At 50.4% G+C, this 16,750-nt stretch overlaps 1 protein-coding gene across 2 annotated transcripts in view; it reads right to left on the minus strand.

Annotated features, from left to right (window-relative positions):
- Window positions 1-16,750, minus strand: part of RADIL (Rap associating with DIL domain) — a 79,362-nt gene that overhangs the window by 56,016 nt on the left and 6,596 nt on the right. Inside the window, exon 2 of one of the 2 annotated variants that reach the window (XM_060282600.2) lies at window positions 8,865-9,423. In XM_060282600.2, coding sequence (XP_060138583.2) covers window positions 8,865-9,414 — 550 coding nt within the window. In that variant the 5' untranslated portion in view covers window positions 9,415-9,423. Of the gene's footprint in view, window positions 1-3,467; window positions 3,690-8,864; window positions 9,424-16,750 lie in introns of those variants that run through there. The other variant, XM_088656503.1, reaches the window with a different exon arrangement.

The raw sequence follows: 16,750 nt of genomic DNA on the forward strand, positions 1-16,750 counted from the left end.
AACCATAGCTTTAACTATACGGACCTTTGTCGGCAAGGTGATGTCTCTGCTATTTAAGATGCTGTCTAGGTTTGTCATTGCTTTTCTCCCAAGAAGCAGGCGTCTTTTAATTTCGTGACTGCTGTCACCATCTGCAGTGATCAAGGAGCCCAAGAAAGTAAAATCTCTCACTGCCTCCATTTCTTCCCCTTCTATTTGCCAGGAGGTGATGGGACCAGTGGCCATGATCTTCGTTTTTTTGATGTTGAGCTTCAGACCATATTTTGCGCTCTCCTCTTTCACCCTCATTAAAAGGTTCTTTAATTCCTCCTCGCTTTCTGCCATCAAGGTTGTGTCATCTGCATATCTGAGGTTGTTGATATTTCTTCCGGCAATCTTAATTCCGGCTTGGGATTCATCTAGTCCAGCCTTTCGCATGATGAATTCTGCATATAAGTTAAATAAGCAGGGAGACAATATACAACCTTGTCGTACTCCTTTCCCAATTTTGAACCAATCAGTTGTTCCATATCAGGTCATAGTTCAGCTTTTTTAGGGAGGAGAAAAATTTTGGGTGAGCTTTTTTTAGGGGTGCCAGTGATCTAGCAGTGATCTACCACAGACATCCAGTGATCTACTGGTAGATCACAATCTACCTGTTGGACGTGCCTGTTCTACAACATAGGAGCTCTCGGAAAACAGATGTCCTTGAATCCCGAAACACACATTCACCAGCGTTTGGAGTCAGCTATGGAGACAGGGAAACCTCTGGCTGATTTGGAAAGGGTCCTGATTCTCAAAGTGACATAGAAGCAACCACCAGGCCTCCACTCCCCGCCCTGTCCTAAATTGGGCTGCCAAAGTGAGGAAAACTTAGGAGGAGGAGGAGGGGGGCTGTGGACCTTCAGGTGTTGCAGGATTGCACCTTCCAGACTGCTGGACACCTTCCCTTGGTCCCACTATCATCAGAGGCATGGTCGGGAGTGAAATGAGACAGGGACTTTTCTGTGGCTGCCCCCATATTGTGGGATTCCCTCCAAGAGAGGTCCCTCCCTGTTATCCTTCCACAAGCAGGCCAGGACCTTCCCCTGGTGCAACAAGGTGCAAATGAGGCTGACCTAGTGGGCTGCTTCTCAGAGGAAACCGTGCTTTAATGGCTGGCTCTAAATGTCTTCAGATGTGTTTTAATTACAATGGTACATTGCTTCCCAAACCCAATCCGTTCTGGAAGTCTGTTCAACTTCCTAAACGTTCACAAACCGAGGAGGGGCTTCTGATGGGCTGATTGGCCTCAGAAATAATGCTGACAGCTGAAACGGACGTTCGGCTTCCAGAAAAATGCTTGCAAACCCGAAGATTTACTTCTGGGTTTGTGGCGTTCGGCAGCCGACTTGTTCAGGAGCCAAGCCTTTCGGGAACCAAGGTACTGTACCACTGTATCATTTTGAACTAGATTGTTTCGTTACTCTGTATTCCATAATGCTGTTTTTAAGCGTTGCGAGCTGCCTGGGAGAGAAAGGTGGGCTATAAACACATTAAATAATAAATAAAAAACATACGGGGATAAATGCACACTGAAATGATGGGGAATTCTCACTGGGACTTTTCAACAAAAATTTGCAAAGCGATTCAGAAATGTGGCAAACACGAAGACTCCTAAAATGAGAGGCTAAGACGGTCAGATTCCTCCATCCAAAAGTTTCCCATTCCAAGTTTTGGTGCAGAACCAGGAGTGGATTTGTGTGTGGAAGGGCTGAGAGCTCAATTCTGGTCCTGAGAGCAGATTCCTGGGCTCAGAGACACCCTGTTTCCTTCAGCACATCCCCCAGGCTTTGACCTTCTCTTTTGAGACTGAGTCCTGGCACTGTGATTTCAGTATCAAAAAACTCCCAACCAAGCTTGGAACTTTGGAACTCCCTGCCTATTGACACTAGGCAGGCACCTTCGCTGCATTCTTTGAGACAAGCCTCTCCAGGTGCTTAGAAAGTTGATGCGAGTTTTAGCTTGTTTTCGTGTTTTAACTTTTCGCGTGTTTTGAAACTATTGCTGACAGGAGAGAGACTTTCTGCCGGCAACAGCTTTTCCGCCTGCCTTGCCCCAACCCTCTAGCCCCCCAACCCTCTAGCCCCCCAACCCCGGGAAGCCTTTCCCAGACAATGACTCCCAGAGGGCAACCAAAATGGTCAAAGGCCTGGAAACGATGCCTTATGAGGAACGGCTTAGGGAGCTGGGTATGTTTAGCCTGGAGAAGAGAAGGTTAAGGGGTGATATGATAGCCATGTTCAAATATATTAAAGGATGTCATATGGAGGAGGGAGTAAGATTGTTTTCTGCTGCTCCAGAGAAGCGGACACGGAGCAATGGATTCAAACTACAAGAAAGAAGATTCCACCTCAACATTAGGAAGAACTTCCTGACAGTAAGAGCTGTTCAGCAGTGGAATTTGCTACCAAGGAGTGTGGTGGAGTCTCCTTCTTTAGAGGTCTTTAAGCAGAGGCTTGACAGCCATCTGTCAGGAATGCTTTGATGGTGTTTCCTGCTTGGCAGGGGGTTGGACTGGATGGCCCTTGTGGTCTCCTCCAACTCTATGATTCTATGATTCTATGACTCTGAGAACAGCAGAAGCAGCTGGGAAGAGAGGAGTTCAGGGATAGTTTTTAAAAATAAATTTATAAGTTGTCTTTGTTTTTCAACTTGATCTTTTGGTTTTGTATGTTTTGTGGTCTTTTGCGCATTGAGATCTGCTGTTTTTTATTGATTATAGATTAGTAATTCTTTATTGCAATTGATAAGTATAAACTAATTATTATTTGCCGATGTTTAATTTTACTGTTTACTATTGGATTCTAATGAATTATTGCATCTTGCTTTATTTGGTATAAGTTGTTTATTTTAAAGTTATCGTGACTTTTTATATAGGATTTGATTGTTACTATTAATGTTTGGTGTTTTATTATTATTATTATTGTGCGTGTTGGAAGCCACCCAGAGTAGCTGGGGCAGCCCAGCCAGATGGGCAGGGTACAAATAAAAAAGATTATTCTTATTATTAATATTATTATTATTTCCTAGGGATAATTATATTATTTCTTGGGGATAATTTTATTGTTTTATCTTTTTTTGTAAACCACTTTGAGGGTTATTTTTCCTACACTTAAGAGGCGTGCAAATTTAAAAATGAAATAAATAAACAAGGAATTCTGGGGGGTGGGATCTGCTTCTGGCAAGTTGCAATCTTTGGCTTATCTGTCACCTCCCTAAGGCTGAAGAATGATTCCTAGGCTGTCTTCTGGAAGGCGAAGGTCCCCCTTCCTGGTCATCCCATCAGGGCTCGTTCCCTATCTGCAACCTTCCAGCAAAATGCAGCAATACTGCCTGCCTGCCTTGATCCTAATCGGCTTATCAGCTCTCCCCCCAGCCTGTTTCTTCTATCCTCCACCCACCTGCTGCAACAGTAAGAAGAGAAAAGATGAGCTTAAGTCTCTCACCCTTCAATTGACAGATCAGCTTCCCGGAGTGGAATCCCCTTCCCGTGTGCAAGAAGGTCTTATCCTCCCTCCCCATTGAAGCCCTGTTGAGAAGACTGCTCCTTATATCTAGCAACTGCAACGTTGATCCCAGAGGGTGAGAGGAAGAGTAGAGGAGTGTCGTTGCCCAAGCAATAACGGCTCTTCTGCCTCTACCACGGTGCCAAAGCTCAGAGGTACAGCATGGAAGAAAAAAAAGGGGGGGGAGGTCCAGGTTCAATAATAATAATTTGTCATTGATTATAATAATAATAATTTTATTATTTATACCCCGCCCACCTGGCCACTCTGGCCGGCTCCTAACAGGATATTAAAAACAGAATAAAACATCACACGTTAAAAACTTCCCTAAACAGGGCTGCCTTGAGATGCCTTCTAAAAGTCAGAGAGTTGTTTATTTCCTTGACATCTGAAGGGAGGGCGTTCCACAGGGCGGGCGCCACCACCGAGAAGGCCCTCTGCCTGGTTCCCTGTAACTTGGCTTCTCGCAGGGAGGGAACCGCCAGAAGGCCCTCGGAGCTGAACCTCGGTGTCCGGGCAGAACAATGGAGGTGGAGACGCTCCTTCAGGTATCCTGGGCCGAGGCCGTTTAGGGCTTTGAAGGTCAGCACCAACACTTGTGCTCGGAAACGTACAATCCCCACCAGGTAGGACTGGGAGGGTACAGGGGCGTACCCAGGATCAAAACTAGGGGGGGGCAAGGGGCGGGGCCAAGGCACGGGAGGGGAGGGGCCACAAAGTGGGAATGTGGGCGGGGCTACAGAGCCCAGGTGAAATCAAAATAAACCTGAAGCGACGGCGGCGAAGGGGAGAAAACCAGCGGCCGCCTAGAGGAGAAGAGGGAAGTCTGGGGGTGGGCGGGGGGGGGGGAGAGAAGGGAACCAGGCTTGGATCGGGGCCTCCGCGGAGGTCTGGAGCAAAGCCCCGGCCTCCGCGAAGCTATCCGAGGCTCCGTTGCTGCAGCGGTCTCAGGCGCTGAACGACTCCCGACGTTCGGGAGACCTTTGAGCACAGCCGCGCTGTGCGCATGCGCCCTGCACGGCGGCCGCCGGAGTCCACAGCCGCGCTGTGCGCATGCGCCCCGCTTTGCGCATGCGCAAAGGTCTCCCGAACGTCGGGAGCGTCAGCCCTTGCCCCCTCCCACACAGCGCGGCTGTGTGGACTCCGCACGGCTCGGGCGCAAGAGACTGCTGCGGGCGCCGAACTCGCGCTCCGCTGGGCTGTCCTCCGCCTCTGCCCACCAGCCCCGCCGGCAGCGCCACTCTTGCCCGCAGCTGCCCGACCGGCCCTGCCTCTAGAGTAGGGCAGCGGCCCCTCCCTGCCCCGCGGTGGGTACGCCCTTGGGAGGGTACCCTGCCTTTAGCCCTCAAGAGCTGCTGCTAGTCATAAGAACGTAAGAAACGCCTTCTGGATCAGGCCACTGGCCCATCTAGTCCAGCATCCTGTTCTCTGTCACGAGTATGAGCAGGAGTCAGGCTCTGGGGCCTGTAGTGCTTTGCAGGACTGGGGCCTGCCTCAGCTTGTGCTGGAGAGGCAAGGAGTGACCACTCAGGTGAGGCCACTTGATACCTCACTGCACCTGGTGGCAGGAGCTGGGAGGGATAAAAGCTCAGCATTTCCCTTCAGCTCTTTGCCACAGCAACGCTATCCCTGCCTGGTTGCCGCTGGCCTCTTGCTCCTTGGACCCTTGCCTTGCTGCCGCCTTGTTCCTTGGACCCTTGCCTTGCCGACGCTTTGCTCCTTGACTCCCAGACCTTCGCCTCTGCCTGCTGCTGGATCCTCAACCCTGCACCTGTTCTTGCTTCTACACCACCATCTTGCCTCTGGTCCCGACGTCCTCAGCCAGGGCTTCAACTGCCCGCCGACCGGACCGTGACATTCTCGCTGTGGCCGACTAGATGCCCCAGTGGGAAACCAGCATGCGGGATTCGAACACAAGAGCAGAAGAACCCCTTCTGTGGTTTCCAGCAACAGAAGCATGGTTGCCTCCAACCGTGAAGGTGGAGCAGAGCCATCCTAGCTAGGAGCCATCGATAGTTCTCTCTTCTCCATGAACTTGTCCAATCCTCTTTCAAAGCCATCCAAGTTGGTGGCCATCACTGCGTCCTGCGGCAGGGAGTCCCACAGTTTAGCTATGCACAGAACAATTCTGTATGCTGCTACTTAGACTAGAATAGAATAAGAATCTTTATTTGCATCAGCCACTAGCCATAGCAATAAAATAAAATAAAATGTACTGAAGATTAGAGGGGGAAACTTAACTACAGGGAAAAAACATTTTGGGGGTTTACATCAATAACCAAGTAACAGATCTTATTCTAATAAAAGGTAAAGGTAAAGGGACCCCTGACCATTAGGTCCAGTTGTGACCGACTCTGGGGTTGCGTGCTCATCTCGCATTATTGGCCGAGGGAGCCGGCGTACAGCTTCCAGGTCATGTGGCCAGCATGACAAAGCCGTTTTTGACAAACCAGAGCAGCACACGGAAACGCCGTTTACCTTCCCGCTGTAGCGGTACCTATTTATCTACTTGCATTTTGACGTGCTTTTGAACTGCTAGGTTGGCAGGAGATGGGACCAAGCAACGGGAGCTCACCCCGTCACAGGGATTCGAACCGCCGACCTTCTGATCAGCAAGCCCTAGGCTCAGTGGTTTAACCACAGCGCCACCAATGGCCCCCGCTAAAAACCTTGCAGTTTTTGCTGTCGCCTGATCATCTTGATCTGCTAAAAGAAAGGATGCAGGAGCAATGGTTGAGTGACCCAGCATGGACAATAATAGAGGGTTGGGGTCCCTTTACCTTTACCTTTTAATAACCTCACTCCTCAAATCTTTATGAAGAGGGCAAGCCAGAAGCACATGGGCCACGGACTCATTTTTGCTCCAGTCAGGTTTGCCCAAATACTCACTGGCATTACAAATGTCTACGTTTTGCACATGCACAGAGGCTGCCCCCCCCAACTCCTTGGAGAAGCTCAGGTTCCATTCTCAATAGATTGATTATTTTCGAAGGGTGATGTCTAACAGCCTTGTTCATGTAAGGAAAAGCAAATGCACTTATTTCTGTGCGTCGAAGCCAGATCCATCCGAGGCCCCGTTTCCCACTGCAGCTGCAGAAGCATTACTCCAATTGCCAACAGAGAACTTGGCCACAGAGCTACACTTGCCTGCTAAAGCAATAAAAACAGGCGGGGAGTTTGCTCAGATTGGTTTCCTGAAAATATGTTCATGGTCTTCATGACCTAAAAGGGCCAGGCAGGCCACAGGAAAACTCATTATCTTAGTGGGGGGGGGGAGGAACAGGTGGTGTTTTCGCTGTAGGTACAGAAAGCGGCCGGGGTCTCTTTGCCATCGGTGGTTGTGGGAGGAAAATGCCTGGGAAGGTGGAATGTGGCAGCCCCTAGAAGACGCACCAAAGGAGGAGAGCCCAGTCCAGGGGTGCAGGAGGGATTAGATCTTTGTGAATTGGCCTGATCCGCATAAACCTGGGTTAATTCACAGATCGGAAAGCATTGCATCCGCCAGCCAAATATTATGCTTTGGATACTCTTCTACTCAAGTAAGGTCTCAAGTAAGTGCATTTGGAAAACACATCTTTGTGCAAAGATAGGTTTAGTAAGAAAGAAGATTCCACCTAAACATTAGGAAGAACTTCCTGACAGTAAGAGCTGTTCGGCAGTGGAATTTGCTACCAAGGAGTGTGGTGGAGTCTCCTTCTTTGGAGGTCTTTAAGCGGAGGCTTGACAGCCATATGTCAAGAATGCTTTGATGGTGTTTCCTACTTGGCAGGGGGTTGGACTGGATGGCCCTTGTGGTCTCTTCCAACTCTATGATTCTATGATTCTAATACTTATTTAAATACACATTGCACAATGCATTTTCTTCCAAAGTTTGCATTTCTGTACAGACAGACAGAAATAATTGCAGATTAATGTGAAAACAAAGCAGACTGAATGCATGTGAAAGGAGGCAAGAGACCAGCGGCGGCCGTGGTTCTCCCTGGTGTTTGTGACCCAAACTGGTTCCCCAGCCCATCTTCCCATGCATGTGGGTTTCCCCCCCATAGAAATGTCTCTGCATAGATGGAGACCAAGCTGGGCTGTGTATGAGAGAGTGGACTATGTGGGTTTCTGGCTGATGCTGGGAGCTGGAGACACAGAACAACGGCTGCTCTGTGCTGGACCCAAATATGTGACTTGTGGCTTTCCTGGAAATGTTGTGGTTTTGTGTTGTAAAGCAGCCTGCAGGCTTCAGCTGAAGGGTGATATATAAGTTTCATTAATAACAGTAGTAGTAATAGTTCTCTACCCAAGGAGGTGGCAAGATATAAATACAGTGGCCTTTGGTTCTCAAACTTAATCCATTCCGGAGGTCTGTTCCAAAACCAAGATGCGCTTCCCCATAGAAAGTAATGCAAAATGGATTAATCCGTTCCCGACTTTTAAAAACAATCCCTAAAACAGCAATTAAACATGAATTTTACTATCTAACGAGACCATGGATCCATAAAACAAAAGCAATAAACGATGTACTGCAGTCACACAATCAATCAATCAGTAGCTGAACTGGGTTCCACACAGTCACAAAAACAAAAAGAGCCACAAAAACAAAAATGCAAAACAAATAGCAAAAACAGGCAGACTTCAGCGTAACACTCAAAACAGAAGTGTGGCACTCAGAACAGAGCACTTCCAAAAAAGCTTCGCAAATCGGAACACTTACTTCCGGGTTTGCAGTGCTAAGCTTCAAAGTTGTTTGAATACCAAGGCATTTGAGAACCAAGGTAAAGGTAAAGGGACCCCTGACCATCAGGTCCAGTCGTGACCGACTCTGGGGTTGTGGCGCTCATCTCGCATTACTGGCCAAGGGAGCCGGCGTACAGCTTCCAGGTCATGTGGCCAGCATGACAAAGCCGCTTCTGGCGAACCAGAGCAGCACACGGAAACGCCGTTTACCTTCCCGCTGTAGCGGTACCTATTTATCTACTTGCATTTTGACATGCTTTCGAACTGCTAGGTGGGCAGGAGCTGGGACCGAGCAACGGGAGCTCACCCCGTCGCAGGGATTCGAACTGCCAACCTTCTGATTGGCAAGCCCTAGGCTCGGTGGTTTAACCCACAGCGGCACCTGCCAAGGTACCACTGTAATAAAATTGTTGTTGTTGAATAGGATGTCCCTAATTCATCGGACAAACGTTGGAGGGTATGGTCTCATCTGGTGTACCAGATGGAGCTGGTAGGACAGCCACCCTGGACACAGAATTGACCTGCTTCCATCCTGGCACCACAGAAGCCTACCACCACCACTACTATTACTACTACTACTAACATTAATAACCCCAGGGGCTTCTTCCTCACCTGCCGTGACGGTGTCTTTGTCCCTGGAGGCCAGCTCCTCCACCTCCGCCCGCTTCCGGAGCTCCAGCCTCCGGGAGAATCCGTCGCGCGGCTTCCAGAGCTCCTGGATCCGCAGTGGCTTTTCGTGGTCCTCCAGGACCCTCAGCCCATGCATCTGCCACTGCCTCTCAGGGCCCCCGAACGTCCCGACGACATCGCAGAGGACATAGCGCCCAGCGCTGACCTGGCTCAGCCCATAGCGTTCGAGGGCCTCCTTGGCCAGCTCCCGGGCGCTGGAGCTGGCCGTGGCGAGGACGCTCTTGTAGTGGGCCCCCGTGCAGACGGCGCCCCCGAAGATCTTGAGCACCCCGGGGGCCGTGGCCTGGGTGGAGAGCTCAGAGGGGTCCTCGCCGCCCTCTGCCGGGCAAGCAGCCACAGAGAGCCGGTCCTTGTGGCTCAGAGTCCGGTGCAAGACCTGGGAGAAGATCCGGCTCTGCCGCTTGAACTTGCCTTTGGACGGAGGCGACATGGCCAAGGGCGAGCGGTAGAACATCGCGGCGGAGGCGGTCATGGGTCAAGGCTGCGGAAGCGGGAGAAAGGAAGGGTCATCAGGCTTGGAAGAAAGGAAGAAATCCCCAAAGAGAAAATTACCCCCCCCTTTAAATAATTTTTATTAATTTCCCATTTAAGCATATATAATCACATCATTATTATCCACTTTACCTCTTTGGCTCTTCGGAGCCTATCGACTTCCTCCCCCCCCCCACCTCTTTTTATATATTTTCCAGTTCTAATAAAACTCATCACAAAATACCTCAAAATTTAAATAAATATAGAAAGGGGGGATTTCTCATTACAAGTCTTCGGGCAACCCTGCTAGTGTTGTTAATTGCTTACAATGATCTTTCAAATCTATATATATATAAATGTAAAAATCATGAAAGTGCGGGCTCCACTTTTCTCCGTAACTGCTTGACCGATCGTCCTGAGATTTTGACAAAACTCCCCGAGTGTTGTTCGTGCGCAGGGGCCAATGTATGGCGATACAGGGGGAGGGGACAACACTCCCTGGGGAAAACAGAGGGAAGGGTCTCCTACCGAAACACAGGGATGAGCCAGGGGGTTGGAGGGAGGAGGGGTGGGATACGTCATGGATTGGGACAGGGTGGGGGGAATCACAGGGATGACCCACAGCAACGCGTGGCCGGGCCAGCTAGTAAATAAATTATTATTATTATTATTATTCATCTTGAACATGCAAACCAAGTGTATCTGAAGAAGTGTGCATGCACACGAAAGCTCATACCAATGACAAACTTAGTTGCTCTCTAAGGTGCTACTGGAAGGATTTTTTTATTTATTTTGATGCAAACCAAGCTCCATTCTGATTCCTCCGTCTGCAGCAGAGCTATCACACTCCCCTGTTGGTTTTGGAAGTTGTCTTTCTGTTTTGGGAGGGATTGCCACTTTCTTAGGCCAGCCTTGAAACTCATATTCTCAGTGTAACTTCAGAAGAGCACCTCCTGTGTGCCAGATGGACTCTGCATCCGTTCAAGCAAGCGACCAGCATCTTCTGCAACTCTTTGGGCGCCAAGAGCAGAGAGGTGGGGCGGAGTCTGCATTTCTGGACGGGTCGATGAATCAGTGTACAGTATACAACCCATCTGGGACTCCTATGAAATTATTTCCTCCCGTCAGGAATGCTTGGCCCAGCCGAGCAGAATATCTCTAGCTGGGTGGGTGGGAAAGAAAGAGACATGATTTTTCTGAGCATCCCGTCTTAGAGGCTCTCCCTTTCACTCCTTCGCATATTAATGCTGGATACACGTTCTGTGGCATCACCTTCCAATATCTAACAAAGAAGAATCAGTGTGACTTTTTACGATGAGCGTAAAGCCGGTTTTCAGGATAGGGCAGAGCAAGCCAAACAGACAAGCCGCTTTCATGAGGTCTAGCAACATGCTAGGTGCATCACAGAAACTAGGGGGGGCAGGGCCGGATTTAGGCTTGATGAGGCCCTCAGCTACTGAAGGTAATGGGGCCCTTTATATGTCCAGCTGTCCTTTGTCAACAACAAATTGTCGCTGGTTTTTTGTGTGCGTTGAATACAGTGGTACCTCGGGTAACGTTACCATCGGGTAACGTAATTTCGGGTTGCAAATGCGGCAAACCTGGAAGTGCATACTCAATATTGCTCTGAATCTCTCGATATTCCCCCATCCATTCCATGGGTTCTATTAATCCTGTTTTCAACTGCATATCGCAGGGGTGCCCAAACTGTTTTCAAAGAGGGCCAGATTTGATGAAGTGAACATGCGTGAGGACCGACCAAAGTTGTTGAGCTTTGTTTTAGGATTGAAGTTGTTGTTGTTGAGCTTTTTAGTATTTGACCCCAAGAAATAAACTGCCACAGGGGCCGGATTAAACTGGCCGGGGGGCAAAATTAGGCCCCCAAAACAGACTTTGAGCATGCCTGGCATATCACTACAATTTTTCTCTTTCTAAATTATCCATACATACTGCTACATTACAAGTGTGTTTAAAATCCTGCCAGTGTTTTAACCTGCTTACAATAATCTTGTATATACATTATAAACTTTTCCCATTCTTTTTTAGAGATCTCGTCTTCCTGATCGGGTAACATAATTTCGGGTTGCAAATGCGGCAAACCTGGAAGTGCATACTCAATATTGCTCTGAATCTCTCGATATTCCCCCATCCCTTCCATGGGTTCTATTAATCCTGTTTTCAACTGCATATCGCAGGGGTGCCCAAACTGTTTTCAAAGAGGGCCAGATTTGATGAAGTGAACATGCGTGAGGACCGACCAAAGTTGTTGAGCTTTGTTTTAGGATTGAAGTTGTTGTTGTTGAGCTTTTTAGTATTTGACCCCAAGAAATAAACTGCCACAGGGGCCGGATTAAACTGGCCGGGGGGCAAAATTAGGCCCCCAAAACAGACTTTGAGCATGCCTGGCATATCACTTCAATTTTTCTCTTTCTAAATTATCCATACATACTGCTACATTACAAGTGTGTTTAAAATCCTGCCAGTGTTTTAACCTGCTTACAATAATCTTGTATATACATTATAAACTTTTCCCATTCTTTTTTAGAGATCTCGTCTTCCTGATTCCTGAGCTTCCCAGTTAGTTTTGCCATTTCCGCGTAGTCCATCATCCACTCTGTTCTGCCTCGGTCAGACCACACCTGGAGTCCTCCTGTGTTTGGTTCTGGGCGCCACAATTTAAGACGGATGTCGACAAACTGGAAGGTGTTCAGAGGAGGGGAGACCAAGATGACCGAGGGTCGGGAAACCAAGCCTGATGAGGAATGGTCGAGGGAATTGGGTACATTTGGCCTGGGAAAGAGGAGACTGAGAGGAGATGGGATGGGTTGCCAGCAGCGAAGCTTGTTCAGGTGGGGCCGTGCCCACCCACTGGCCCCCAGAAGCCTGCGCAGAAAGAAATAAGGCCCTCAAGCTGAAGAAGGTTCCTGCACTCCTCAATAGATATCTCTAGAGCAGGGGTGTCAAACTCAAATTCATCGGGGGCCGCATCAGCAGTTTGGTCACCCTCAAAGGGCCGGTTGTGTCTGTAGGACTATGTGTCCACTCTTTATTATCATAAATTATTGTCACTACATTCAATTATTACTGTTTTTTGTAATAATGTAAGCTCATTCCCGCCCCCATGCGGATCACATTCCTGCGTCGTGGCGCGTGTGTGGGAGGGGATGTAAACGAGGGAAATTTGAACAAAATGTGGGGATCGGTGGCTTCCGGGGGGGGGGGGGGGGCTCAACTAAACCTTCGGCAGGAAGGAGAAAGCCACTGCTGGGATTAAAAACCTGCAGATGGAAAGAGGGCTTCCCTCTCCCGCCCTGCGCACACCCAAACCCCGCTAGGCAGGATGCCACACGCTGCAACCCACCCCATGCTTTGGAGAGGGGCAGGAACCCACCCGCGCTGTTGTCGTCTTCGCCGCCGCCTCTCCCTACCGGGACTGCAGGCAGAGGAGGCTTGAAACCCCCCCCCCAAATTCCCCTCCCACCTACTCAAACCGCGAGGTGACTCCATCTGGAGCCCTACATCACGAGGGGCTGAGAGGAGGCGGCGGCAGAGCGGGAAGAGCAGGAACCTCTGCCGTCGTCGCCGCCTCCCTCCCGGCCGCCCCCCGGGGAGCAGCTCCGCCGGAACTGAGAAGCCAAAGGGCGGCTCGGGGGTGGGGGGCAGAGCAAAAGCCAGGCACCCTCCCGAGTGTCTATGAGGAGAAAACGGGGGAAGAGGGAAGAGAAACCCGGCTCCATCAAGAGAGCGGCTGTTGCGCTTCGCCTACTTCCCCCTCAGGCTCACTCCGCGTCCCTTTCGCCCGCTCGCTCGCCCACCTCCCGGATTCAGCCAAGGAGAGGAAGGGAAGCGGCGGGTGGCGGCTCCCCAGTGCCGCCTCACTCGCTCTCGGAGACAACAGCAAAGCCCGCCAAAAAAAAATCCAGCGCTGCTCCGTCCCGGCACCAACTTTGCCGGCGGCGCCTGTAGGGCTTTCCTACCTCCTCGGCGGGCTTCCTCCTCCTCCTGCATCTCACTTCCCCATCTGGCCGCTGTGCCACCGCCTCCCTCAGCCTCATTCGAAATTGAAATTCCCTGGCCAGCGCCCCGGCCTCCGCCTGCAGCCCCGCCCCCGGTTTTGACCCTCGGCCAATCGCAGGCTCCAGAACTACTGTCAGCGGATATTGTCGGCGGCGGCTACGCGGGCCACATGACGAGGTCTGGCGGGCCGGATTAGGCCCCCAGGCCTTGTGTTTGACACCCGTGCTCTAGAGCATCACGGGCCAATTCTGTGTAAATCTGAGCCTTCTTTTTGGCACTGCAGACAGCTTGGCCGGGCAAGAACCCAGAACAACCCCATTCAAGGAAACACCTTTATAATAATAATAATAATAATAATAATTTATTATTTATACCCCGCCCATCTGGCCGGGTCTCCCCAGCCACTCTGGGCAGCTTCCAACAGAAGAATAAAACACAATAATCTATTAAACATTAAAAGCCTCCCTGAACAGGGCTGCCTTCAGATGTCTTCTAAAAGTCTGGTAGTTGTTTTCCTCTTTGACATCTGGTGGGAGGGCGTTCCACAGGGCAGGCCCCACCACCGAGAAGGCCCTCTGCCTAGTTCCCTGCAACTTGGCTTCTCGCAATGAGGGAACCGCCAGAAGGCCCTTGGTGCTGGACCTTAGCGTAAGGCTGCCAGATTTTTTTCCCCAAAGAGTCCGGGGAGACTTTTCAACTTCAGTCGGAATGGATAGATCTTGTCAGGGGACTGAATTGTAAATCTGGGGACTGTCCCCGGGAAACGGGGACGTCTGGTAACCTTACTTTAGCGGCTGGGTCAGCCCAGATGCCTGGCGGGGGGTCTCCCTGGTCCCTCCCCCTCCTGCGGCTTAAAAGGCTCCTTGCCTCCTCCGTCACCTGTGCCAGGGACCCCCCCCTCCTCCTCTCATGCTATCACAAACAGCTTTACTACTTTAGCCCTGGAAAAGCTCCAAAGGCAGCGCTCCCTGCACGGCTAAGAAGCAAGGTCACCTTCAAACCTAGTAATGCTTTCTATTCTAAGCGCCGCGATGGGACGTCATCCGCCGTCGCTTCGCTGGCTCCTGTCCCACTTTGCCTACACTCTGCCCAGCAGTGACCTCTTTCCCTCCTTCCCTTGTCACCCCAATAAATCTTCAAAGGGCAGGCGCCACCCGGATTGTGCCAGATTTCAGCCCCCAGGCAGCGTGCCTTGCCGCCACGGGAGTTGTAGCACAGGACGCGGAAGGGCTGTAGTAGCTCAACAGCAGAGCTACATGCGGAAGGTCCCAGGTTCAACCATGCAGGCATCTCCAGGTAGGGCTCTGAGAGAGTCCCTGCGTGAAACCCAGGAGAACTGCTGCCAGTCAGTGCAGGCGATAGGAGCTAGGTGGACCCAAATAGTCTGGCTCTCTTTTAAAAAGGAGAAGCTCTACCCATTTTGCTTTTTACTCAGCAGAGGAGCTGTCTGGGCAGACCTGCAAGCAGCGCTGGAAATCCATCCGTCCTTTAACCAGCAGGGCCAAAGTCCCCTTGTTCTTCGGACAGGCTTGTGAACACAGGGAGCTGCCGCCTCTTCAGGCCGCTGCTCCATATTGTCGACACTGGCTGGCAGCAGCTCTCCAGGATTTCAGGCAAGGGAGTCTCTCCCAATTCTACCATGAGATACTGTCACTTGCCCAGTCCGCCTCTGAGCTATGGTCCCAGACCCTCCAAGCGCCCCCATTTTCCAGGGACAGCCCCGGATTTACAGAAGCCATCCCGGTTTCTGATTTGATCCCGGAATGTCCCGCTTTACCTTAGGACATCCCTATTTTCATCGGAGAAATGTTGGAGGGCATGGAGCAGGCATAGGCAAACTCGGCCCTCCAGATGTTTTGGGACTACAACTTCCATCATCCCTAGCTAACAGGACCAGTGGTCAGGGATGATGGGAATTGTAGTCCCAAAACATCTGGAGGGCCGAGTTTGCCTATGCCTGATGGAGTTATGCGACCCCCGAGCCAAGAAGATACATAACTATACAACTTTCAAAAGACATCTGAAGGGAAGATTTTTAATGCAGATGGGCAAGGTATAAATAATAAAATTATTGCTGTTATTATTATGGAATAGGACTTCCCTATTTTCAGCGGAGAAATATTGGAGGGTTTGTAGTCTGTTCCACTGCCCAACCCTGAGCAAAACCTGGAATGATGGCGTGAGCCATGCAAACGAACAAATGGGGTGGGTTTTAATTTTCTTAAATTTTTGCATTTGGAATATGTTGGAAGATCTTTGCCCCTCCAGATCTTCCCTTTCTCCTTTGCATATTGCCAGCCCTGGGCGGGGGGGGGGGGGAGGAGAGGATAGGGATCGGGACAATTAAACTTTGGCCCCCCCTCAGATGCCTTCAGCGGAGAGCTTGGAGAGAAGGAGAGCCTTCCAGCCCCCGCAATGTGGGAGAGAGGAGGGTGCCAAAACTGCAAAGGAAATGCGCAGGGAGGTGGGGCAGAGAGAGGGTCCAAAGCAAAGCTTCCCTTTCAGCGGCTAAGCTTAGATGCCCAGCCTTTCTCCCTCCCCAAGGTGGGCATTTCACTGCAGCACCCGGCAAAAGCACTTGGCGCCAGGCTCTCCGCCCTGCCTGCTTCTCAGGATCTCCTTCGGCACATCGCCTCCCTGGCAGCGAAACTCCAGACACACGTGGCAAATTGCAGAACCGAAAATGTCTCGGCTGCAAGCAAGCGACACGGTTAGCTTCCTGCAGGCTGGTGCGATTTTGAGCCAAGGGTGGTACATGTGGAAAGTGGAGCGAGGGGCCAGGGAGCGTTTGTTCCTCAGCTGGTTTTGCAATGAGGTCTCGGTAGGGGAAATTTCTCGGGCCTGTTTTGGCAAATGGCTCCCCTTAAATGGCCAGCTGAGCGCTAGGCGACGAAGGCCTCAAGAGAGCAGTTGGTTCGGGGGTGCAAAAACATCAAGAGAACGAATTGTGGATAGCCTCCTCCGAGAGGCCCAGGAAAATTCCAGCTAGGAGCAGGTTTCCCACTTTAATTTGCAGCCTGATCAATTAAAGACAGGCTCCAGCAGATTGAGCGGACAGGATCAGTGCCGGATTTACGTATAAGCTAAACAAGCTCTAGCTTAGGGCCCCACTCTCTTGGGGACACCCCAAAAAAATTAAAAGAAAAAAACACTGGATCTACATTTCCAAAATATAAGATAAAAAACAAATAAAATAAAACCTACATATGGCAACAGTGTTTTGTGTTGTGTAGGCTCCTGTGATGTAAGTAATGGGCCCCGCCTGCTATGGTAGTCTGCTCCCTAACATATCCCTGGTTTGCTCCTCTCTATATATAGGG

The sequence above is a fragment of the Zootoca vivipara genome, chromosome 13, assembly GCF_965207765.1.
Source record: "Zootoca vivipara chromosome 13, rZooViv2.hap1.1, whole genome shotgun sequence".
In the NCBI taxonomy this organism is placed as follows: domain Eukaryota; kingdom Metazoa; phylum Chordata; class Lepidosauria; order Squamata; family Lacertidae; genus Zootoca; species Zootoca vivipara.